Below are 25,924 nucleotides of genomic sequence, written 5' to 3'. Positions count from 1 at the left end.
GAAGAGTAATACTGAAATTTCTTCCATGTAATCTCTTACTCCAAAGTGAAGTTGTAACCTACATCAAGAATTCTTTTATAGGGATCCCTTTCAGTCAAGACAGAAAGACCACATTAATGTTCTCTACTTTTATTTTTTCCTACAATGAGAAAAAGGATAATTTGCGTATCATGTAATTTGGAGCAACATTTTTGGAACACTGAAGCAGAAAATTTAAATGGAGAACTGGGTGGTAGTAGCAGAAATGTTGGTTTAAAATCTGCTCATGTGCTCTCAAGTGAGTTCTCAGTGCGACAGAATGCTCTGTCAAAAAAATAGCAGCGGTGTTGTTTTCCTACTGGCAACTCACCCGAGAGCCATAGCAACAAAACTAGAAATTTCTTTCCTCCTAGAAACCCACACACATTTTAACAAAAATTGGTGGTGGGTAGTGTGTTTGGGAGGAAAACAGGAGGGAAAAAATGCAGCCACTTCCCAAAGAAAGTCTTTTAATCACATGTATTTTGATTCCCAATTTACTTCTTATCCTCACATTCAGATTCCTTTGATTCCACAAAAAAGTTGACCATGTGTATGCTAAAATTTCTTATAGTAATTACTCCCATGTTATTTTTCACCATACACCTATTTATCAAATCCATTTTCTGGTTGTTATTCAGTTTTTTAAAGATTATAAAATTTGCCAGAATTTCCAGGTTCTCCCTATAGAGAACCAGCGCAACCAGCAGCTATAAGGAACATCTGTTGCTTTTGCCTCTTGCGTTTTTGCATAAGAGCAGCCTGATTTTCCCTTTGCAAACCAACCCTTCCTCCTCCTCTCTCAATGCACAAGGTTTGTGTGGGTCTGACCTCACATGTAACCAATCAGAACACTGCTTCCCTTGAAGCCAAGCAGGACCCTGCAAGGGCTTCCTGGGGACAGGTCCCCCACCATGTCCCCTACCTCTTATTTGTTAAAAAGCTTTAGCCTCCTAGGTCTTCCACGAGTTCCAAAGAGCAAATTTAATCAGAGAAGTGAGAAAATGCAGAAACACAGGAAAACAGCCACGCAAGACAAAATAATAATAATTTAGCTATAAAACAAAGTCAAGGACCTTTAGTTCCTCCTCAAGGGCTCTAGACAATATCCTGAGCCATATCCTTGATTTGTTTTGCAGATACTAAAACCCTCGCCAGGTGGAGGAAGTTAACTGCATGCCGACCCCAGACCAATTAGAACCAGAAGGTTGATGGAGATTCCCCAAACATCACCCTGTTACCTCACCATCAACCCATCAGAGAATTGTGCACAAGCCGATCACATACCCTGAGACTCTCTCCCTCACTTTGTCTTTAAAGTCCCTTTCCTGAAAGCCATCAGAAGTTCGGGGCTTTTGAGCATGACCTGCCCGTTCTCCTTGCTTGGCCCTGCAATAACTGTTGTACTTTCCTTCATTACAACCCTATGTCAGTAGATTGGCTTTGCTGTGTATGGGGCAAGGGGACCCAAGTTTGGTTTGGTAACACCCTCTGCCCACAGGAATAGGCTCAAGGATAGACATATAATGCAAGCAGTGAGAAGATTTCCCCAGATCCTAGGAATGATTAGGCTTTTGGCTGAGATTGCTACACTTCTAGAATGTAAGCCTGGTGCTTCAGTGACTTGAGACTATGTGAGGAGGCCAACCCCGAGGAAACAGCTGGAGATACAAGGATCCTGACAACATCATTCAAGCCCCTGGATCAAGCTCAGAGCTAACTTTTCTCCTAAACTTTATAATTACACGAGTCAATAAATTTCCTCTTCTTTAGTCAGTTTGAGTTGGGTTTTCCATTTGCAACCAAAAGATTCTGTATACAAAAGCATATGTTGTAAAGTGATATCCAAACATGAGTTCCATCTTTACATTTTTTCCTACATGTTTAAATGTTTTCTGTAATCATGTTCGTGTATTGAATAACATGTACTCTATTAAAAAGCACATCATGTTAATAACTCAGGTTTGAAAATGAAACTATATGTGGTAGAAGCAGCATTCAATTATGAGCTGGGAGACATGGGTTCTATCCTGTTTTGTGTCTAATTGCAATTTAGGACATGGACATGTTACAATTTCCTCCCTGAGTATTGATACAATAAGTAGCTTGAGTTGGACTATCTCTAAAATCACTTCCAACATTAAAATTCTGTCACTCTAAGAAATATAGCTTGGAGGGGGAAAATGGAAAAGATTACATTAAATAGGCGGAAATAGATAAAAATCATACCACTTTTCTTTCAGTAAAATGGGGTATTGAGGTGCTCATGTGTTAAAACCTTGATTTGTTGGTCAAAGAAAAAGGAAATAATTGTGGTAGGAAACATTATTGTTCCCCCAATTTCCTGTCCTTCCCAATCATATGATTATGTATCCTCCTCTCCTTGATGGCAGGTTTGGCCTATGACTTACCTTGGCCATGAGATATGAATGAGAGTGACATGTGTTGCATCTGGGCCAAAGCGTTAAGATTTAGCTCATGGGCCACCATGTTCTCTTTTCCTTTGCCATCATGGTCAGTGATGTTTCTGAGAGAGGCTGCTATGGAGTCCCAGAGTGAATAGGATGTGGAACAAAGCTGCAGCTGACCCATGGCGGACATGTCATGTGAGGGAGAAATAAACCTTTGTTTTTGTAAGCCCCTGAGATTTGGGGGATTGTTTGATACATAATCTAGCCTCTCCTGATAATGCTGTAATGGTGACTAAGCAAAATTTTTTGGAGCAACCTCCATACTGTTTTCTATAGTGGCTGTACTAATTTACATTCGCACAAGCAGTGTACAAAAGTTCCCTTTTCTCCACATCTTTGCCAACACTGATCTTTTTTTATTTGTTTTGTTTTTTTTTGATGTAAGGGATAAATAATGCTTTTTTTAAATTGAATGAAAGACTCTTTAAATTCTATAGTGCTTTACAATTTTCAAAAGTTTCATACACACACAGGTCAAAATGGCCATCATCAAAAAGTCTACAAACAATCAATGCTGGAGAGGGTGTGGAGAAAAGGGAACCCTCCCACACTGTTGGTGGGAATGTAAATTGGTACAGCCACTATGGAGAACAGTATGGAGGTTCCTTAAAAACTATTAAAAATAGAGCTACCATATGATCCAGCAATCCCACTCCTGGGCATATATCTGGAGAAAACCATAATTTGAAAAGATACAATGAACCCAATGTTCATTGCAGCACTATATACAGTAGCCAAGACACGGAAGCAACCTAAATGTCCATCGACAGATAAATGGATAAAGAAGTAGTATCTATATATACAATGGAATATTACTCAGCCATAAAAAATGAAAAATCTATTTGCAGCAACATGGATGGACCTAGAAATTATCATACGAAGTGAAGCCAGACAAAGACAAATATCATATGTATCACTCATACATGGAATCTAATTTTTAAAAAATAATACAAACGAACTTATTTACAAAAATTTACAAAACAGACTCAAAGATTTTGAAAACAAACTTATGGTTACCAAAGGGGAAACGTAGTGGGGAGGGATAAATAAGGAGCTTCAGATTAACATATACACACCCTACTCTATATAAAATAGATAACCAACAAGGACCTACTGTATAGCACAGGGAACTCTACTCAATTTTCTGTAATAACTTATATGGGTAAAGAATCTGAAAAAGAATGAATATATGTATATGTGTAACTGAGTCACTCTGCTGTACACCAGAAGCTAACACGACATTGTAAATCAACTATACTCCAATAAAATGGAGAAATCACACAGATGATTTTGTATAATCCCATAACCCTTTTTTTCCCCTTACTCCTATATTGCTCTTCCCCCCTTCCCTCTCCCCACTGGTAACCACTAGTTTGTTCTCTGTATCTGTGAGTCTGCTTCTGTTTTATTTACTAGTTTATTGTATTTTTTAGATTCCACAAACCTTTTGGTTTTTTTGTTTTTTGTTTTTTGATATGGCCAAACAGGTATGACGTGATATCTCACTGTAATTTTAATTTCCCTGAGGATTAGTGATGTTGAGTATCTTTTCATACACCTGTTGGCCATTTGTATATCGTCTTTGGAGAAATGTCTATTCAGGTCCTTTGCCCAACTTTAAATCAGGTTATCTGTTTTTGGTTTTTGCTATTGAGTTGTAGGATTTCCTTACATTTTTTGAATATTAACCCTTTATCAGATATATGGTTTGCAAATATTTTCTTTTATTCCACAGCTTGCCTTTCACTATGTTGTTTCCTTTCCTGTGCCGAAGTTTTAGTTTGATGTAATTCCATTTGCCTGTTTTTGCTTTTGTTGCCTGTGCTTTTGGTGTTATATCCAAGAAATCATTGCCAAGGCCAATGTCAAGAAGCTTTTACCCTATGTTGTCATCTAGGAGTTTGAGTTTTAGTTCTTACACTTAAGACTTTAATCCGAGTTGATTTTTGTGTAAGTTGAGGGTCCATTTTCATTCTTTTGTATGTGGGTATCCAGTTTTCCCAACACCATTTATTGACATGACAATCCTTACCCCATTGTGTAAATGTTAAAGTCAAAACAATGAAACTTCAAGAAGCTAACGCAGCATTATCTTCACGACCCTGGGAATAGGAGAGAGTTCTTAAATAGAATACAAAAAGCACTAACTATAAAGGAGATCAATAAATTTGACTTCGCTAAAATTAAGACTTTTGCTCATTAAACGATACCATAGAGTAATAAAGTGTAGTAGCACAGTATATTATGTCCTTCACAACTAACTAATTTTTAAAGACATTGTCTTTATTCATCCTACTAGCTGCTAGTAGCTGTGTTTTCTTTCTGAGCAGAAAGAACTGTAGAAGTGCTGGAATACCAAAAATAAAAATTAAAAAGCTCAAACCAGCAACCCAATAAGAATCAACAAACTAATTTATGTAAATACCAAATTTAGTTATTACAAAACTTCTAGTGATATGAAAAAAACACATATTTTATCAATTAGAGTTTGACTGCCATGTTTAAATTATTTCACTTATTGATATTTCTTTAAACGAAGGATGGACAGATTATTTTAAGCTGAAACCCCAAATAATGACAAGTGACCCATCGTTGTTTTGAGCTTGTGAATCATGACAACGGCTGTTTTCTTTCTAGCCCATAATCCCTGACCTCAACCCAAGCTCTCAGGAGTGGTGGGTGGGCAGGCTTGAGGCTGAATCTCATTCTACACTCTGTGTCTTCCTGTAATCAAGAGGATAGAAAGCTAAAAGCTCCATTTCCCAGACTTCCTTACAGCTAGAATTCTGAATGTGATGTATTTTGGTTGAGCAGATGCACCTATAGAAGGCAGAGGTGAGATGGAGGGTACGCTAGTGCCAGCAGATAGGGAGGCTCATGAAAAGGATTTTTCTGAGGTATTACTGACAGAGACCCCAGTGTTCATACACAAGGTTCCTAAATGGTAAGAGAATGAAACACAGCATCTAACATGGTGTGGAATGTAGCAGGCATGGCAAAGTACTGCAGAGAACCAGCAGTGGTGTGACTTCCTGATCATGACACTATCCTGATACTCGCCACGTTGGTATACTTTGGGATTGAGTGGTTTCCTGAACTTAGAATAGAAGCAGCTCTCTTGGGGACGTCCCTGGCAGTCCAGTGGTTAAGACTTCACCTTCCAATGCAGGTGGTATGGGTTCGATCCCTGGTCAGGGAGCTAAGATCCTATATACCTCACGGCCAAAACACCAAAACATAAAACAGAAGCAATATTGTAACAAATTCAATAAAGACTTTAAAAATAGTCCACATGAAAAAAAAAAAAAAAAAAGCAGCAGCTCTCTTGGTTGACCTGGTTTTGCAATGTGGCATTTGAAGTCATTCCTTGAAGTTCTGTCAGTTCTCAACAATTTTATGCTCAAGTTAATATTTTGTTAAAAAAAAAAAGTACTCTCTTGCTCAAATAAATAGAATTAACTCTGTTCTCTGAACTCTACTGGACCTTAATACATTAGACCTTAATACATTAGGGTAATGGTGATGGTTCTGAGGCAGTAGTAAGGACACTGTCCAGAACTGTGAAGGGTCTGAGGTTTCACCCTACAAGTTAGCCTGCCACAATTTCATGGATCCTGGGTCAGAGCCAAATGACTTTATACTTACAGCACAGCAAGCAGCATGAGCTTCACGTTCTCATCAGTTCCCCTTGTCCTCCGAGTCCCACAGGGGCAATGCAAAGTGGTCCAGGTGGGTGCTGAGCATGCAGTGAGTTTGCATCACAGCTGAGGAGCCCAAAGCTTAGGGTACCTGAATCTTTTATAATGAGCTCAAGCAAATCTGTCCAACTTTTGCCCTGGAGAGAGACACTATCTTTATTATACAACAGCAAACAAACCTGCCTTCCTCTCTATGGAAACACAATGTCTTCCACGGCTGTTCACTATACAAATCTCCTTGGCAAAGACAGTGTAGAACAAACAAAGGCTGTCAGAGCTTCTGCACTCAAGATGTGAGAAACATAAGAGACCCATGGAGAACTGTTTCCAAAAGACATTAGCCAACTTTTCATTTCAACTGTAGCCACTCCTATTTTAGAGCCCAAACCAGGTTTTATCTTTTAAAAATTCACTTTAGTCATGAAATTTAACAAACATTTGTATGCAGTCAGGGACTAATTTACAGCATGGCTTCCATTCATCTCAGTCATGAGAAAATACCATAGCAGTCATTATTAAAGGTATCCATCCATAAATTACTTTTATTTCTCATTAAATGAGCACAGAGTCATTAGCATATTAATAACAGATATGTTTATTATTACATATCCATCAGTGCGGCTTTTAATACCACTTGAAACATGCATATCATCCTAGAGACGAATCAGTTTTCCAGTGCTTCTTATTTGATAGACATTACTGCAAAGCCATTATAAATTACTGAGGAGGTATTTGGTTAAAAAAATAAACAATAAATCATACTGCCCATATGAATCAACCCTTGTTATTGAACAAGAGTTTAACAGTATTTATCTGGTAATTCCTATGTTAACTGGAAAACATCACAGATGTATTGCCATAATTTTCTTTTATACTGGTGCAGCCTTCTACATATTTTGCAGAGTTTTATGAAGTCATTCATTATTTTAGCAGGTAGTTTGATGCAAAGATTATATTCAATTTATGAAAGTCCACCAAACCTCTAAATATTTTAAATTAAGTCAATTATCAATGAAAAACCCCCAACACACATAATTTTTTGAAAATACGTTTTTTGAAATTTTTATATTTAGTCATGGCAGTAAAATAATTCTCTCAAATTAAGGCACTAAAAGGGCAATGCAACTCCCATCAAAAGTGTTCTAAGAATAATTTACATTTCAAACAGTGCATACATTTCTTATATGTTTGTTAACTTAATGTCTTTATCACTTAAAACCACAAAGAAACATATTATATAATTACAGAAATGATGTACCCCACAAAATGCTTTTAAACTTGGTTCTTTTGTACAGTTAGTTCCTAATGTCTCTAGTAGTAAAATAACTCAATATGGCTTGGCAAAAATGCATAGATTAAATGTAATTTTTTTTTTGCCTTCTCCCATTCCCCAATCTACAAACTTGCTGAAACACATACAGCATTTTGTAAAGCATAATGTAAGATATTTATTTTCCATCAAGTCCACCACAGGCAATCAACAGTAAGGCTTTTAAATTCTACAGTGAGGGCACTGAAGTCAAGTGATGTCACTGCTTTCTTAAAATAGTTTTGTATAGTCTTGCAAGAGCATAAAAACTGAAGTTATTAAAAAAAACTTTCAGTTGTCTCATTTTGAGATATTTTCTTTACTCCTTCCATGAGCTGATCTTGATAGTGATGGCCATTCCACTTGAAAGTGAAAGTCTCTTCTTCTCACTCGTATGAGGAAAACTGTGTTCTATCATGATTGACAGGCGTTTTCTTAGAAATTCAAAAAGGCAGCACCTTTTTAAAAAAATATATCTAGCTAAGCTTTCCCTCAATTGTACTTGCATTACATAGTAATAATTAATCTAATCTACCTGTAGGCAAACCCGCAATAAAAAACAAAAAAAACAAAACAAAAAAACAATCCTCAGTGTGCTTTTGTGCCAAAGCAAGGACAGAATAACAGCAATCTTAACCCTGAAGCCTGTGATATTTGTGTCAAAGGAACAGCCTGTCTGCTCTGCATGGTAAAAGATGCCTGGTTTATCAGGTAAGCATCCCACACAATTCCACAAGGCACTAGGTCACATGGTTAACTGTTGAGGGAAAAAAATAAAAAAATTAAGAAATGTACTCAGTTTAAAAATTCAGAAAACAAAAATTGGAAGGAAAGGTACATATACATTATATACAATAGTTAACTAATACACAAAATTTGGATAACAGGAAAAACACACTATTATCTCCTTTTTGCTTCTACTTTGTTTCAAACACTTTTCTCCCCCCACAAAGCTATAAAAAATTTTAAGTATTTTAGATTCAGCTTTTATCCTATACAGTAGAGGGACAATACAGGATTCTACAGAAAGAAGTCCAGAGTGAGGTGATAATGCACTGGAATGCTGAGGAATACAGAAGGAGGAATGGATATGAGTCATTTCAAAGAATTAGACTTGGTTATTGATAATATGGAATGAAGAAATGGGATAAATTAAATATGGCTTTAAGCCTGCTTGGAAGACTTGGGTGACATCAGCAGAGAGGCAAATCAGTGTTAGGTCTCAGCTTCTAGATTCAAATGTCCCTCTTAATATAAGGATTACACCCTAGGGAAAGTTGGTATTTGGTATAGGAGAAAAAACATAGGCTTCAGAAATGGATAAAAGTGGGTTCCAACCTGACTATGCTACTAGTTGGCTGTGTGATCTTGTGCAAGTTGCTTAATTTCTCTGAGCCCCATTTTTTCATGTGTTAAATGAGAACTTAATGAGTTATCATAACCACTCCTCAGGAAAGGGTTTATGTCCTGTAATTGCTTGTTTTACCATATAAATATTTTTGAAAAAATTCCATCAAAACGGGTTAAACAACCCTCTCCCAAAAAGAAGAAAAAAAGGATACTTAACTGGGAAGTTGATTTGTAACACTGATAATACCAAATAATTTTGATTAAAAAAAAAAAATCTATGCCAACATAGTTAAAAATAAAATAAGCAAAGTTTTACATGAATCTATTTACATTAAAAAGGGGTAAACAACAGTTGTTTAAAACATTAAGGGCTAAATATGTACCACAACCAATGACAATAAAACCTGACACTGAACTAAATTAATATGACATTTATAAACATTCTTAGTTTCTAACAGGAATCAGTTAAACTAATTTGTAAAGTCATTTCAAGTCATATATAAATGCCCAGCTACAAACGATGCCCTTTATGGGGAAAAGAACAACTGGTCTTTGGATTTTAATAGATATTATCCAATCACGTACTCACAGTTAAAAAGGTTAACATTTCAATCCTTACCTGGTTTTTCCAGATGTATTTTTGACCACTTTCCGGAAAGACTGATTTGCAGTGGATCTTGTAGAAAGTGTTCGAGGCGACGCACGGACAAAACCAGATGGTGGATTCTTAGGAATCTTCTTTACTAAATGAGTTACCCATTTTTTTTGTTCATCCTGAGAACATGCTAGTAGCAGCATATCTCTTGCTGATGTTACATCATAACTTACTATTTTAAGAAAAAAGAGCACAATTAAAGTCACATAATACCTAAAAGAGCCTTATCAAATGTTCTTACAATTTAAAAAGATTTACTGTGCTTAATAAAGCTTGGACAATATCTTTTCTTCTTAATTCAATTAAGTCGGAAAATTTAAAGAGAAAATATTAGTCATAAACTAGTAAGAAGAATAAAGTAAAATCAGAAATACGCATGTGGCTCCACCAGTGCCAAAATATTAGGTCTTATGATCTCTTTTCAACTTGGAATAGGACGTGCCACACCTGAAGAAGTTATTTCATTGGGATTTCAGTCTCTAATTTGTTACATGTTATAAAAATAATTTTCATGCCTTACCTTTACATGGAGAAATTAAGTCCTCTTTCTTATCTAAGTGATCTCTGTGGCACTTAACGTGGCACCTTCGACATTCCAGGGCAGGGGGTGGTTTAAAAACATGCCAGAGAGGTTTGGCACAGGCCTCACAGTTGGCGGGAAAGTGGTAGAGGGTAGGAATGAACTCATGACCTTTGTGGTTTTGAAAATTAGTTTTCTCAGCTTGTTGTACTGGTTCCATCTCTACGTCTTTTCTACATTCACCTTCATTTGCGTATAGTATCTACATTTAGGAATGGTAAACAGAAGATTAAAAAAAAGGTCTTAATCTATACATACAAGTTTCAAATGTATAAAAGTATTGGTGTATTTACATTTACTTCACAAATACACTTAGTACTTAGGTAAAGGATCTTCTAAAATTATACTTTCAGATTTTTACCTGGAATATTTTAGGAATTTCTTCAGTTTCAGCTCTGTACACATCTCCTTGGGTTACAGGACGAACATGAAACAATTTACTAAAATGAAAAGAAATATGATGTAGGCCATTATAAAAGCTCATTTATAGCAAAAGACAGATATTTCGTTGAAGAGAACACAGTGGTGGCAAATAAGCATAGGAAAAGATTAGTCATTAGAGAAATGCAAATTAAAATCACAGTAAGTATCACTATACTCCTATCAGAATTTTTAAAATAAAAATAGTAATAACACCAAATGCTGGTGATGATGCAGAGAAACTAGATCACTCATACAACTGTGGTAGAAATGTAAAACTGCAGAGTCACTCTGGAAGAGAGTATGGCAATTTCTTACAAATCTATATATATAAAAACCTGTACATGAATGTTCACAGCAGCTTTATTTTTAATAGGCCAAAATTGGAAAAAACTTAAAAGAATGGTTAAACAAACTGTGATATAGTCATACGATGGAACACTACTCAACCACAAAAAGAAAAAAACTACATCTTGGATGGACTTCAAGGGAATTACACTGAATGAAAAAAGCATATCAAATGTTACATACTATTTGATTCCATTTACATAACATCCTTGAAGTGACAAAATTATACAGATGGAGAACAGATTAGTGGTTGCCAAAGATTAGAGAGGAGTACAGAAAGAGTGCTTCCTATGGCTATAAAAGGGCAATGAAGGATCCCTGTGATGGAACTATTCTATATTTTAACTTGGTGGTGGTCATACGAATCTATACATGTGGTAAAGGCATGCAGGCTGGAAAGGAAGAAGTAAAACTATTATTATTTGAAGATGACATTACTGTATATGTAGAAAAGCCCTGTGGAATCCACACACATACACAAAATCTCTAAAGCTAACAATGAATAGCAAGATGAAGATTCAAGGTTGATATATATAAATAAAGAGTGTTGAAATAACCAGATATCCACATGAACAAAACAAAACAACCCCCGCCCCCCCGGAAAAAAATTAACCCCAACCACTACTACTTTTTTTTTTCTTTTTTGGCCACGCTGCGAGGCAGGCGAGATCTTAGTTCCCCAACAAGGTATCAAACCCGTGCGCCCTGCAGTGGAAGCGCAGAGTCTTAACCACTGAACCGTCAGAAGACCCTCAACCATTACTTCTTACCAAACATAAAAAGAAACGAGATCAATCAGAACTTAAAAATAAAACCTAGAAGAAAACATAGAATACCTTCACAATCTTTGGGCAGGCAAAAATGTCTTGGACAGACTACACAAAAGGCAATAACCCTTTTCAAACAGTGATACATTGGTTTCCATTAAAAGACACCATAAAGAAAATGAATTGGCAAACCACAGATTGGGAAATATTTGCACTACATATTCCTGACATAAAATTTGAATCCAGAATATATACAGAACTTCTGTACACCAACCTTAAAGATAAGCAGCCCAATTAAAAAATAAGCAAAAGACTTGGAGACACTTAAGAGATACAAATGGCCAATAAATACATGGAAAGATTCTTGCCATCATTAGCCATAAGGAAAATATAAACTACAACAAAATAGCATTTCACATCCATTAGAACAGCTAAAAGTCAGACTGACAACACCAAATGTTGGTGAAGACGTGAAGCAACTGAAACTCAAATATTGCTGGTGAGTATAAACAGTATAACCTTTTTTGAGAACTGTTTGGTAGATTTATTTACACAGATTTACTATATGATCCAGGATTCCACTCCTAGGTATTTTACCCATGAGAAATGAAAATTTAAGTCCACAAAAAAGAATGTTCAAAGCAGTCTTATTTAAAATAGCTCTCCTAGAAGCAACTCAAGTGCCCATTAACAAAAGAATGGATAAACAAACTGAGATATATTCATTCAATGGAATATTACTCAGCAATAAAAAGAACAATCAATACACACAGCAAAACACTATGCCGAGTGAGGGAAGCCAGGCAAGAAAGAGTACATACTATAAAATTCGATTAGTATGAAGTTCTAGAATAGGCAAAACTAAATCTCAGTGATAGAATTCAGATAATCTTTTTTTTCCCCTTGAGGAGGCACAAGTGAGCTTTTTAGGGTGATAGAAATGTTCTTTATCTTGTACTGGGTTTGATTATGCGGGTGCTTACAATTGTCAAAAGTCACTGAACCGAACACTTAAGATGTATGTATTTTATTGTATGAAAATTACATCTCAATAAAAAGGTAAAACAACAACAACAACAAACTCTCATCAACGTAAAAAGTATTTAAGTTAGTTGAAAGATGTCTTTCTTATTAATGTTTACGTATTATTCCAGTTAAGCTGATTATTTAAATTTTCACAACTAATGCCTTTTTTTAAAATTGAGAAATAAAATATCAGTACTCTCTAGTACTTGCTCAATTTTTTTAACATTTTAACTATAATCAGCTCCACAATGTTTAATTACAAAGGAATGGCAAACTTCATTTTAAGTTTATATTTCTCTGTCGCACCCACCACACTTCACTCTGAATTTATATTTTATTGCATATACTTTACCTTTCCTGCTACTAGTCTGTAAGCTCCTCAAATATGAAACTGTCTTACTCATTTTACACAACCTACAACACCTATGATAATACAGGCAACAGTGCCTAAGAAATGGTTTTAGAATGAATACAAGGGAAAAAACCTAAGCTTATTACAGACCTCTTTGACCTATTATTAAAAAAAGAAAAGATACACTTTATTTCCTTCTTAACAATGACCACATAATCATATACTTTGAGATGTTCTGTTAACATAAAACCAATAAACACTTGAAATTAAAAAAAAAAATGTCTTTAGAATACATCGATCAGGTATGCAAAATTTCCCCTCTCATATTTTGATAAAGTAAGATTTAATTTAGTTATTATTTAAATTTGTTAAGAAAAAAGTTAATAACGTTTAAATAACAAAATATAAACTAAACGCTAAGTCTAAAAATAATTGATTATCGTAGGTTAACACTCAACAGTCTTAAAATTCAATAAAAGGCAACTTACTCAATGTCCAATACCATAGATGGATTGGATTGTTCCTTATCTTGTTCATCATTATAGAACAAAATTTTTTTGCTGCTTACCACAACGTACTGAAATGAGAAAAAAGGGGGAAGAGATAAGAGCAGTATTAACTTGGTTTAAAGTGATAAGCATAATACTTGCCATTTATGTCTAGATCATATTGTATTAATCTAAAAACAATGCCAATAATAGAGCAGTTAATACAAGTTGTATGCTTTAAAAGTAAAATATATAACAAAATATCAATTAGAAAAACTGAGGCATATTGTACCTGTTTCTTCCAGCCGTATCTTTTGATATTTCCTCTATTTGGTATTGAAAGCCAACCTTCAATTCTTGATTCTGGAAGAAAAAAAAAATATAGTATTCAGCTTTAAATTGTGACAAAAGGAAAAGCTATTACAAGTTGTCTGACAGCATGCAGCAACAGGCATTCGAACACAGCTAAATGAATAAGTGCTATAATTTGCTCTTTCATGCTTCAATCACACAAATCAACTTTAATGGCCATACAAATACTGCAGAAAAAAATTCCAAGCCACTTTCCGCATAAAATTAACATTCAGTACTCAATTATAAAAGTATGAAGTAACAACAGTACCCTTAATAGCCAGGCAAGACTGGAATGGATTGCAGCTTAAATGGGATATGATACAGAAGACTTTAAATATCATTTAACATTCATATAAAAGTATTTAGCAGAAAAAAAAAAATGCAGCAAGTGGAACAAATCAGAGCCATGATTTACACAAGAAAGAGCAAGCAAAAGTACACAAGTGTCCTATTACTCACAGAAGATAAGAATAGAAGATAAATAAATAAGGAATGCAGGCAGAATCAACTAGATATAAAGAATAAGAGACAAGTATTTTATTTGTTTTCTCAGTACAATATTCTGATAAACTTTTTGGTAAAACACCCAAAACAATTTCATTAAAAGTGTCCAAATTTGGTTGGGAAGGGGCCCCTAATTCTAGTGGTAAATCCAATTACAATTCTTAGCAAACTAAAAGAGGTATAAATAAAGCCTTTCAAGTTTGTAGTACCAGAATTTAATAAACAGTAAAAGAACACAGAATTCAGTTGGTAAAACTACTAATGTTTTATCAGTTTGTGCATACCAGAAATTCTTTGACTAATTTGATCAATGTATTTTATAATTACTATTACTATTTAAATATAATTGATGTTTATTTAAAATATCTGGGGGAAAAAGATGATTCCATTTAGAAATGATTATTTTATATCAGGTTAGAGATAAGAACATTTAACTGTTTTTTTAGATCTATTATATTTGAAACACAAAAGAAGGGACAAGTAACCAACTGTAAGGTACAATGCTATAATGTGACATTATACCATGGCTCAAATCATGACCCCTAAAGGGAATATATATATATATTACCCTCCTCCATATAACTTAAAAGTTGTGAAACAGTTCGGTCTTACAGTAATGATAACAATAGGTAACATCTACTGTACATTTATTATTTGCCAAGTGCTTTACAAGGAATACCTCATAAATAATCTATAATAGTCCCATGAACATAGGATATTACATTCTTAGGAATATAGGATAAGATAGGTTCTACTATCATCCTCCATTTACAAATGAAGAGACTACGGCTTAGCAAGGTGAACTAACTTGCCCAAGGGTAATCACAGCAACTGTCAAAGTTCTAGGGTTCACCCAGGCAGTCTAATTTCTGAGTTTAAATTCCTAGAGCACAATGATATTCTTTCCTTAAACAAGCTTTGCAGTTAACTGAATCAGGAGTAATGTTCTTGTTCCAACTTCTTCCCTGTACCTAATGCCCTATGCTTTTGTTATTCCCCTTCATCTAAATTGTTGTTTTTGTTAAAGTGGAAGAAATAATAAGAAACTTCAGTTCAAAATGATCCCCTTCTTCTCCCAAGTTTTTTTCTTGGTTGCCGTTTTTAGTTCATCAATAATTAATTTGTTCCATCAGGCAGTTCCTTGGTAAGTTTTGTGAGAGCAGGGGACCATATACTAACACTTTTTTTTTATATATACTCCAAGGCATCTGACACACAGAGTAGGTACCTGATATACCTTTTTTGCTTATTTTGCAATTCTTTTTTTCTGACTTAGCCAATTAAAGTCATCCTCTATTTAAATAATGGTTGTAATTTAAAAACCAAAGGGCTGCTTTATATTAAATAACATACAGAAGGCTGTTGATCATTCACAAATATTCTGTCGTAGAAAAGGAAAAAAGTTATTGCTAGGAAAATTTCCCTTCAGTGTGCCAAAGTCCATTTAATACCAGTAATTCCTCACTAAAAATAAAAGATGTGAAAGCCACTGAAATCTTGACATTTATACAAAATTGTGTATGCCAAAATATTCCTCCCTCCAAGTTATTTCTCTATGAGAATAAATGCCAAAAATATTTATGCTTTCTGGCTCTAGGTTTGAAATATATTTTCAATGAATTGTTGTATGTTGAAGACTGTATGACTGAATGTATGTCATTTCAGTGTTCCTATAGAAATTTTATACATCAAAGGCATTTTATGAATTAAATAAGCCCAATTTTATATTTGCTCTAATTTAAATAAAATGAAGAAATTAGGAACTCAAAAAAGATGCTGAAGATAGGTGAAGGTTTTTGTCAATTTAAAACAATAATGTTATAGGAGAGAATCTCAGTCTTTCCTTCTGGTGAATTCCCTTCAGAGAAGCAGGTAAACTAAGCTCGGTGATAAATAAAAAAACTACTTACTCCTGTCTTACATGCAAGTTAATATACCAGTTTTTTTTTTTTTTAAGTATATAAAGACCTCCTTCAAATCTATGACCACTTGTGACCTAAGTGGCCATCTGAAAGTATAATGCTCTAAATTCTATCTTTTACAATACCATCACAGAAATCAGCTTCTCCAGATAAATAAAAGAAATGCTGAGGACTTCTAAGTCTAGATTATTATCAATAACATACTACTGAAGTACAAAAACAACTTGGTCCCAGGTTTTACATATTTGTAGAGCAATTTTAACTTACAAAAAAATTTAGATGTGCATTACTGCAATATCAGCAATTAACTCCTTTACTCAAATAAGAAAGAGGTTAACTATATGTAAATCAGTATCAAATACAGCCAATTTAAACATCAAAGCTAACCACTGAAGACTACCAAAGTTTACTTGATAAACTACATACTGCTTAAGAAATAAAGGGAGACAATCACTCCAAGATTTTAAAATTATATTCAGAAGTGATATAACAAAGAAAAAGAAAATCAATGCTCAAGAATTCAGATGTACTGATTATCTCCAATCATTGATTAGATTTGGGCAAAGTCAGAAACTCTTATATACTCAAATACTTGGAAACATACCAAGAAATCCACCATACACAGGTTTAAGTTACAAAGTCTGAGATCAAGCTGGATGGAAAGAGAATGATGCAGATAATCCATAAGAGATAATGAATATTAATGGAATGCTGATACCAGTGTTCTTAATGCTTCATCTATTTTTACATTCTTTTCAGATTCTTAGGTCAATATTTCCAAAAGGAAAGGAAAAAACCAAGGAAGGAGAGCCAGATATCACATTAGTCTTTCTGTCATCTAGGCAATAGGAAAACCTTAACCCTAGGGGGTAACCTTTATATTTACAGTGCTAAGGCCACAACCTGCCACAGAACCAAAAGGAGGATGAAGACCTAAGAGAATGAAAGTGATATTAAGAACTTCAGAGGGTTATAAGTCAGAGAAGGATAACCATTTTCTCTAAGGTTTTTAGAATTGGGAAACTTAGAGAGATTTAATCTAGTTAATGACAAGATGCCAGCTGAGAAAATGACAGAGGCTGAACTCTAAATAAACAAGATAATTAAATGAGAATTTTTATATTGAATGATGAAATCTAAGAGAAATAAAGTATATTATCAGTTTATCCACCTAACTACTTAAAAAACCATCTCACTGGGCTTCCCTGGTGGTGCAGTGGTTGAGAATCTGCCTGCCAATGCAGGGGACACGGGTTCGGGCCCTGGTCTGGGAAGATCCCACATGCCGCAGAGCAACTGGGCCCGTGAGCTACAACTACTGAGCCTGCGCGTCTGGAGCCTATGCTCCGCAACTAGAGAGGCCGCGATAGTGAGAGGCCTGCGCACCGCGATGAAGAGTGGCCCCCACTTGCCGCAACTAGAGAAAGCCCTTGCACAGAAACGAAGACCCAACACAGCCAAAAAAAAAAAAAAAAAAAAACACCATCTCACTGAACTAAAAATATGATCAATATTTCAAAAGGCCTTCATTTTAACTATTTAACTATTCTAAGACCTCCCTTTGTAAATCTGTAGTTTAAATTCGTTTATCAGTTTTCCAAACTAAGTAAAATTAATCATCACCTTCAAAAAATCTTTTAGACACTTGAATGACATGTAACTCTCTCAAATTAAGGATGAATACCACATCAAGTTTCCATAGTGTAGTGTTATCATGTTCGCTTCACAAGAATGAATACCAAAATTCTTTACAATTCTTTCTAGATATTACTGCAAAACCTTAACTTTATTTGCCAGAGATCTAGTAAATAGCAGGCTTAGTACAGATTTTCAATTTACTAGTAAAATATCTGACACAGAGGTAAAATAACATTGATAATGATTATCCATTAATTTCTACCTCCAATATGAGAGTCATAGTCTCCAATATGAAAAGGTTCAGCACTACAGAGACCTCTGTAAAGTTCAAACTGAGAACACAGTTAATAGAGAAAGAGATACCCTAATTGGTCTCCCTTTATAGCAATGGAGAATGGCCACCAGAGCCTTTTTGTTTTCCCACTTTGTTTGAACTTTGAAATCCTTAAAAGCAAAATCTCTGAAAATACAAAGCTATTCTAAATATTATATACTCAGAATGGAGCCAGTAGAAAAATTTAACTCTCTTTGCTGACTGACTCCTGAGTGGATTTATTAGGTCAGGATTCTGAAATCTAAATGGATATCTCACCTAAGTCTGCCAATCAAACCACCTGATGATGCTTTGAGTTTAGCCTTCCTGAATAAGCCAGGATGAAAGATAAAACTCATTACCTTCCCCCAACCTCATCTTTCAATTCAAATCCTCTGGATAGCATTCACCAATAATGAATCAGTCTCTGAAATGTTTAACTTAATACAAAGAAAACCAAGGCATACATAGTAAGACATTATAAACAAAGTTAAAGGGAAATGGGTGGGATAAAGACAAAAACCTCATCAGGATATTTAACCTACACTAGAGAAAGAATTCCTTTAACTAAATAACTCTAGAAATATCTTGGGATTAATGAAGAGGGAACCTAAACTACAATTTCAGTTCAACAAGTGAAGGAATGTAGACAAACACCCCTAAAAGTCATACTCTTTCTTAACTGATGATTAAATCACAACTGTAGAAAGATGTTCAAACAACAGTTGAAGCTAGAGATTCTTATTAAATCCAAAGTGATCCTCTGATAAGGATGTGCACCTACAAGATTCTCAAGAGGCAGGAGGTTTCAGAGAGCCAAAAATGGGAATACAGAAGGAATTTCTTGACCACTGGAGTAAGAAATATTTATTCCCTGACCTTCCCTTTCCAGATATCTCATTTTGGGCTAGCAAAGCCACCAAAGAATGAGGGCAGGGATTACACAGAATACAAATAAAAACTGAATTCACTTCCTACTTTGAGTCCCACTTTCTTGACCAAGAATGATAACGTAAAATTTTCTAAGTCGTCTATCAAGTTTTTTATATCAAATTCTCAAAAAACAAGTAATATCTGTTAAAACAGATCCCTATTATATCAAATGTGTTGATTCATATCTTTTTATGCATTATTCAGGAAATACATTAAATAAAATCTATTTTCAAGTTTAGGACCACGTTAACAAAACTTTCAAGACCTTGCACTAAGAATATGTAGTAGGTCAAATGTGTTGTGTGTGTGTGTATGCCTTTAAAATCTGTAATGCATGTTTTAACATATATAACCTATTCATTTCTAAATTGAACCTGTAATATGTGTATTGTTCATCTCTGTTAAAAAGACATAAATGTACTATAACCTACACTACAATGAACCCAAGAATGAGGCTGTGTTTATTTTTCAATTGATTCTCCACTAGAACAAAAAAAAGGAAAAAGAAGAAAAAGTCTGAAATCCTAGCTACTCGCTTTTGCCTTTACTTGACTCCCTGACCCCTCTCTGCATCTTCCAACCCCTTTTATCTATTTCTCCAAATTTGAAACTTCAAGTCTGATTAAAGTTTATAACTATAGCATTAGGTGGGCTTCTATATAGAGCTGCTGTGGTTCTGATTATTAAGTATAGTTCTTAGTTTTAGCACAAAAGTACATAAAACACTGAAGAGCTGCTACTCATGAAAACATGTACAACCTTCCTTAAATGGTGAGAGTTGTAGCAGCAGCTTCAACTTTCACCATGGCATTAGGCTGGTTCAATATTGATTCATAAACGTCTTCAAGTTTCTATTTAGTTAGAGCCACTCAGATCTATTTTAATAGCCTAAGACTGCTTATGACTGCTTTTATTCTATAAAATGCACTAGGTATACAAATGTCATCAGACTCTGGCTATCAGAAACATAAATCCCTTCTTAAGAATCCATGGACAAAACAACAAAGAGGTAGAAATCCAAATGAAAGAAATCTACATTAATTTCCATGACGTTTAAGCAAAACTGAATGAAGTAATAGAAAATATTCTTACCTGGAAGGTTTCCATCAGTTTCATCAGCACTAGGAAAACTAGCAACACTTGTAGAATCTGATAGGTCCAAAAGTTTTGCACGCAATTGCTCAATGTCACTCTCTTTGCTAGCCAACTGCATCTGAAGCTCATTCTTATGTGTACATTCTTCTACCAATTGCTATTTTAAAAAAAATACCAAGATAATATAAAGAATCAAGATCAAAATTTCCAACATTAGAAATTAAGAATTAGTGGAACTATAAGTAATCTAGAATTGCTAATACTAAAAATTTACTGTAAATTTCATGAATGTTTACTAACACAGATTTTAATACAACTATAAATGTGCAAGTTCTCTTCCTCAGTAATACATTGCTTGGATAAGCTCCTTTTCTCTTTGCTTTAAATAAGTTTTTTTTTTTAATACAAAGCATCAAAAACCAAAACCAAACACCTGTTAAAACAATAGAAATTGCTTTTAGGGCTTCAAACAAAATAATTTAAAAGATGTAGAAAGCTTCTCAGGATGGTAAAACCATAAATGATGGAGTCAATGCTTGTATCTAAGTCTGTCTAAGATCAGAGACCATGTTCTCAATTTTGTGCTATTAAGCTAGGAAGCATCAAAAAATTAAGTCTGATATTTTGAAAAGTGAGTCCTTATCAGAGGAAACAAAAAAGCTATAATACTCCAATTCCACTATCCCAACTATAGTCAATATTATATGAGCCATATCTCAATTTCAGTCTGAAGCCAAAGAGGTAAAACCCTTGGTTGTTTCTCTAAAAGTAGCATCTCTAATCAAGCTGATGCTAAGGGGTAAAAATTACTCAAGTCATAGTTAACAGGCAACAGAGTATCTTTCTATTTTTTCAAGATCATGGTTCAAATTAGAGTAACAGTAATCAAATTATGGAGAATATAAACCTAAATATGATTTTTATACTAAAAAAACTAAATGAGATCAGTAGACAATAAGTATATACAGTAATAACAATTTAAAATAATCCTACAAGTGCAACACACAACCTTACCGCTTGCATGTCATTCAGTTCCTTCTGATGTTTCACTACCATCTGGTTGAATTTCTCTCTTTCTTGGTTGAGTTCAAGTTGTAGCTTTCGATTTTCCTTTTCTTTCTTTCTCAAATCCTGTGTATTAGCTTTCTTTCTATCAATTTTAAAGTCCTTCCGATTCATTATTTCTGCCAACTTGTTAACAGCCTATTAAAATATTAAAATGTTATTAATAAGGTTCTTCATTGTAGCTACCCAATTTAAATCTCCACTAAAAATATATTTTTTTCTTCAAAATCAGGAAGCAGGACTTTTTGTGTATGTGAAAATTAGGAGAACCTAATGAATGTTGGAATATGATAACTGGTAGCACAAGTAACTATTATTGATTCATCTCATTGTTCAAATGTAAGAACCAGACAGGCTTGCAAAAATCCAGTTATTGTTCAACAATTATTCAGCACTTATTATACTGCATGTAAGTACTCTGATAGGCACTAGATATAAGCACAGAAAATACAATTATGACCCAAAGGCATCCTAGTCTGGTGGAGGAGCTGGATAAGCAAGCATGACAGTACAGAGAGATACTGCTTCTTTTTTCTCTTAAGTGTCCCTTACTTTTTCTTTTTTCTATTGGATTGTCTTTTTCTTTTTTGCAGATGCTCTTTATATTTATCTATACATGCTGCAAATATTCTTCCTAGTTTATTTCCTTTCAACTTATGTTCTTTTGGACTTTTTTGTATGTAATAAATGTCAATCTTGTTCTTCATGGTCTCTGTTTGGGTATAAAGGGAAGTAAAATCTCCACTGAAGGATTTTCAACAAGTATTAAGTGCATTTTTGAAAGACTACTCTAGTTGAAGGATTGTTGAGAGGGAGAATAGATTAGTGGTAAGGAGTTATCAAGTAGAAAATATTTATTTTACTGTAAAAATCAACTGAGGTACACAGTAGCTTATGAAGAATTTAAACTACTGGATAACTTGGTAAAATGACAAGATACCAAGTTTTAGTGTAAAAAATCTGATCTAGCTGCAAAATACAAAGCAAAATGATACCTCTACCCCTTTTAAGTTTCTTACTCACTCCCCATTCTTCTCTCTTGACTTCAGTCAAGTATGTGGTTTCTCCTCATTAAGTTTTCCTACTGTCAATTGTAGGTTTTCTATACAATCTAAAACAAATTCTTCACTAATCAGATGACTAGACGAATTAGCTTTCTTAACTCGCTTGAAATCCTACTTCCTGAATAAGTCTTCCACATTTAATGAAGAAAGAATATTACATTATTTTTTCTAATGAAAAGCTTGAACCTTATAATCTCAGTTTTAAGAAAATGGACATGAAGAGCAAATATTAACTTCTGAATATATGATACTCAAATACAAACACATGGAAAAGGCTAAGAGCATGTATACCTGCGTTTTAAGGGTTCGTTCTGTATTGATATTCTTTTCAAAGGCAGCCTTAAGATTATTGATCTCCTCCTCCTTCTTCAGTTTATATTCTGTCAACAAATTATATAAAATGTTATCGCATGGCATTAATTAATTTCTGCCTTGCAAAGTAACAATGAGATACTTTTATAGAAATTTTGTAATGGATTCAAGGTTTATTTTAAGCAATAAAATATTTAATTCTTAATTAATTCTTAATTAGTTATTAGTAACAATAACTAATTATTCAAATTAGTATATACCACATAATAACTTTCAGTAACTTCATTAAGATATTTTTCCAGGGCTTCTTTGGTGGCGCAGTGGTTAAGAATCCGCCTGCCAATGCAGGGGACCCGGGTTCAAGCCCTGGTCCGGGAAGATCCCACATGCAGTGGAGCAACTAAGCCTGTGCTCCACAACTACTGAGCCTGCGAGCCACAACTACTGAAGCCCGCGCACCTAGAGCCCGTGCTCCGCAACAAGAAGCCTGCGCACCACAGTGAAGAGTAGCCCCCGCTTGCCGCAACTAGAGAAAGCCGCACACAGCAACAAAGGCCCAACGCAGCCAAAAATAAATAAATAAATAAATTAATATTTTAAAAAAAGATTTTTTTCAGTTTATTAAGGTATAATAGACAAAATTTTAAGATATTTAAAGTGTATAATGTGATGAATTGATATACACATACATTGTGAAAGGATCCCCCACAATCAAGTTAATTAACACATCAATCACCTCACATATTTACCTTTTTGTGGAGGGGTGGTGGTGAGAATATTTAAGTTCTACTAAGATAATACTTAAGGCTACAAAAGTTATTTAATATATGAAAACAAATATTTCAAAAACCTAATGCACAACATAAAGATTTACCTCTGAACTTGATTTAACTTATGATTTTTTAAAAAATCCTACATACCTTCCTCTGCCTTCCTCATTTTATCAGTTAGCTCTTCATTTTCTTTTCTTAATAATTCAATATCTTTGGTTAGCATACTGTTTGTTTCTTCGAGCTAAACAAAGCACAGAAACGTTTAAGCTATACAGTCTCTTTGCTAGTCTCATATTTAAAGCAATAACCTTTAAAAAAATACTTGCATTTTCCATAGATGAGGACAGGTCAGACATTGCTTAATTATAAAAACATCTGGTTTCCAGTTTAAAATATGTGGATATAATTAAATTCAAAATATTTAAAAACAATTGTTAGCTTCCAAAACTTATTTCAGTGTGTGTATATACACATTACATATGAACGGAAGGAATAAAAAATGTAATGAAAAGAGAATGAGACTAGAAACTAGGAAATATGCATTTAGTTTTCTAGCTCTGTGACCCTTAGCAAGTCACAACCTTTCTGGGCTTCAGTTTCTTCATCTGAATAATGATGATGAAAATGACAGTTTAAAATGTTTGATTATTGTATGGCTGTTAGCATAAATGATGCCACTGTGGGCCCATATAGTTCCTCCTGTCCTTCCCCTGACCCTACCCAGAACTGTACTGTGTGGTAAAAATCACTTCTTTGTTATCAAGGGCTTTGTAGTTAATAGATATTATTTCGTAATCATTAGGACCAGGTGGCCTCTATGCTCTGTTAGTCCCCAATCAGTGATGAAGACCTTCGCTGACATATTCCTGGTACCTAAGAGACTAGTTATCCATTCATAAATCTTGACGTAGGAATGCACTTCCTATTTCCAACCACATACCCCCCATACCCTAGGTTAACTATAACATTGTCCCAATGGTCGCTTGGTGGTGTGGAGTGCAGCTGTGAATGCTTCCAGATCATTGTCTGTCCGAACCCACTCTGTGAGTAAGGTACCCTATAATAAACTGATCCACTGATTATACGGAGCTGCCTGCCTTGTTTTTCGGTCTCAAGATACCTTCTCAGTTCGGTGGGTACTTTTCATTTCCTCTGTCCTCCAACAATGTCTTTTAGTAATGTACTTATTCACCCTTCTATTTATATGATTTCATTTAATCTTCGTAAGAATCCTGTGGAATAGGTATTGTTTCTATTTTATAGATGAAGAATCTGAGGCTTGGAGAAGTTAAAGCAAACTGCCAAGACCATGTAACTTCTTAGAGGCAAAGCTGGGATTTGAACCCACACCTGCTTATACCAGAGCATTTGATGGTGGCTTCACCACCAAGAAGAAAAATCTCTATAACTTCCCTTTCTAGTTCCATAATACATAGACCATAGTATAAATTTCAGGAATAGGTAATTGTTTGTAGTACTGGTTTTTCTATAATGGATTTGTAGATATCCACAAAGAATTTTTTATCCCAAAATAGTTTCTCTGAATTTTATAGAATTCTGGTCATGAAATCAGTTGCAATTTATTAAGATAATAAAACAAATGAATTTAAGGTAAGCATTTCTTCACAGAAAATATATTAAAATCTACAGCCAGAAAGGGAAAAAACCCAATACACTGAATAAGAATTTCAATCATTAACAATTGTTTTAGATTATATAAATTATTTTATATATGAGTACAAGTTGACCATTGTGTATAAGTAAATACTCATGCACTTACACTTACCCTAACGCTTTAACATGTAACCTATTTTGATTTTTAAATTAATTTTAATCACATAACTTAATGAACTATCACACTTACCCGACTAACAGTGTGCTCTTTATCTGCAATCTCTTGTCTATTTCTTGAAGCAGCTTTCTTGCTTTCTTGGGTCAATTCAAAATACTGTTCTTCCAGAAGCCCTCGAGCCAACTGCTCAGACTCGGCTTTTGTTTCTGCTAGATCCAACTGAGCAGCAAGAGTTTCTCTAGTAGATTTAAAAGAGAAATGAATGTAAACAAATTCAATTCATTCTTCTAACTTAATCATATGCTTAAAAACACAATTCTTTTTAAATGATAAAAAGAATTAAGTATTTTATTGCTTAAAATAAACCTTGAATCCATTACAGACTTCCTATGAAAGTAATGAATTTAACCTCTCACACTTAGAAAAACTATAAAAGCAAAGGACACTTTAATCTTGTACCTGCTATTTTGCTTAACTAAGAAAAAGGTAATAAAACAATGGCAAGCAGTCTACTTCTAGAAGGGAATGTGTTGGGATCTGGAATGAAACGCAGCATGGCACAGTGGAAATGTCATTGGCTTATAAATCAAGAGGCCAGGCCTGGACCCTTACTTATCCTCATTATACCACTAGCTAATTGGTTAGGGACATTGGGCAAGTTCCTTATACTTACTGGA

At 34.4% G+C, this 25,924-nt stretch overlaps 1 protein-coding gene across 2 annotated transcripts in view; it reads right to left on the bottom strand.

Moving 5' to 3' along the window:
* Nucleotides 1–6,758: 6,758 nt before the first annotated feature.
* The window catches only part of ROCK1 (Rho associated coiled-coil containing protein kinase 1), a 147,756-nt gene continuing 128,590 nt past the window's right edge, over nucleotides 6,759–25,924 (bottom strand). For both annotated transcript variants that reach the window (XM_007191578.3, XM_007191579.3), the window contains 11 exons: nucleotides 25,320–25,485; nucleotides 23,603–23,696; nucleotides 22,662–22,750; nucleotides 21,256–21,444; nucleotides 20,239–20,398; nucleotides 13,775–13,845; nucleotides 13,483–13,571; nucleotides 10,443–10,521; nucleotides 10,022–10,283; nucleotides 9,466–9,673; nucleotides 6,759–8,253 (listed from right to left, as the gene is read on the bottom strand). In XM_007191578.3, coding sequence (XP_007191640.1) covers nucleotides 8,250–8,253; nucleotides 9,466–9,673; nucleotides 10,022–10,283; nucleotides 10,443–10,521; nucleotides 13,483–13,571; nucleotides 13,775–13,845; nucleotides 20,239–20,398; nucleotides 21,256–21,444; nucleotides 22,662–22,750; nucleotides 23,603–23,696; nucleotides 25,320–25,485 — 1,411 coding nt within the window. In that variant the 3' untranslated portion in view covers nucleotides 6,759–8,249. The remainder of the gene's footprint in view (nucleotides 8,254–9,465; nucleotides 9,674–10,021; nucleotides 10,284–10,442; nucleotides 10,522–13,482; nucleotides 13,572–13,774; nucleotides 13,846–20,238; nucleotides 20,399–21,255; nucleotides 21,445–22,661; nucleotides 22,751–23,602; nucleotides 23,697–25,319; nucleotides 25,486–25,924) is intronic.

This window comes from Balaenoptera acutorostrata, chromosome 13 (assembly GCF_949987535.1).
Source record: "Balaenoptera acutorostrata chromosome 13, mBalAcu1.1, whole genome shotgun sequence".
Taxonomy (NCBI): Eukaryota; Metazoa; Chordata; class Mammalia; order Artiodactyla; family Balaenopteridae; genus Balaenoptera; species Balaenoptera acutorostrata.
The sequence above is the reverse complement of the archived record's forward strand: the minus strand, read 5'-3'. Positions and strand labels throughout refer to the sequence as shown.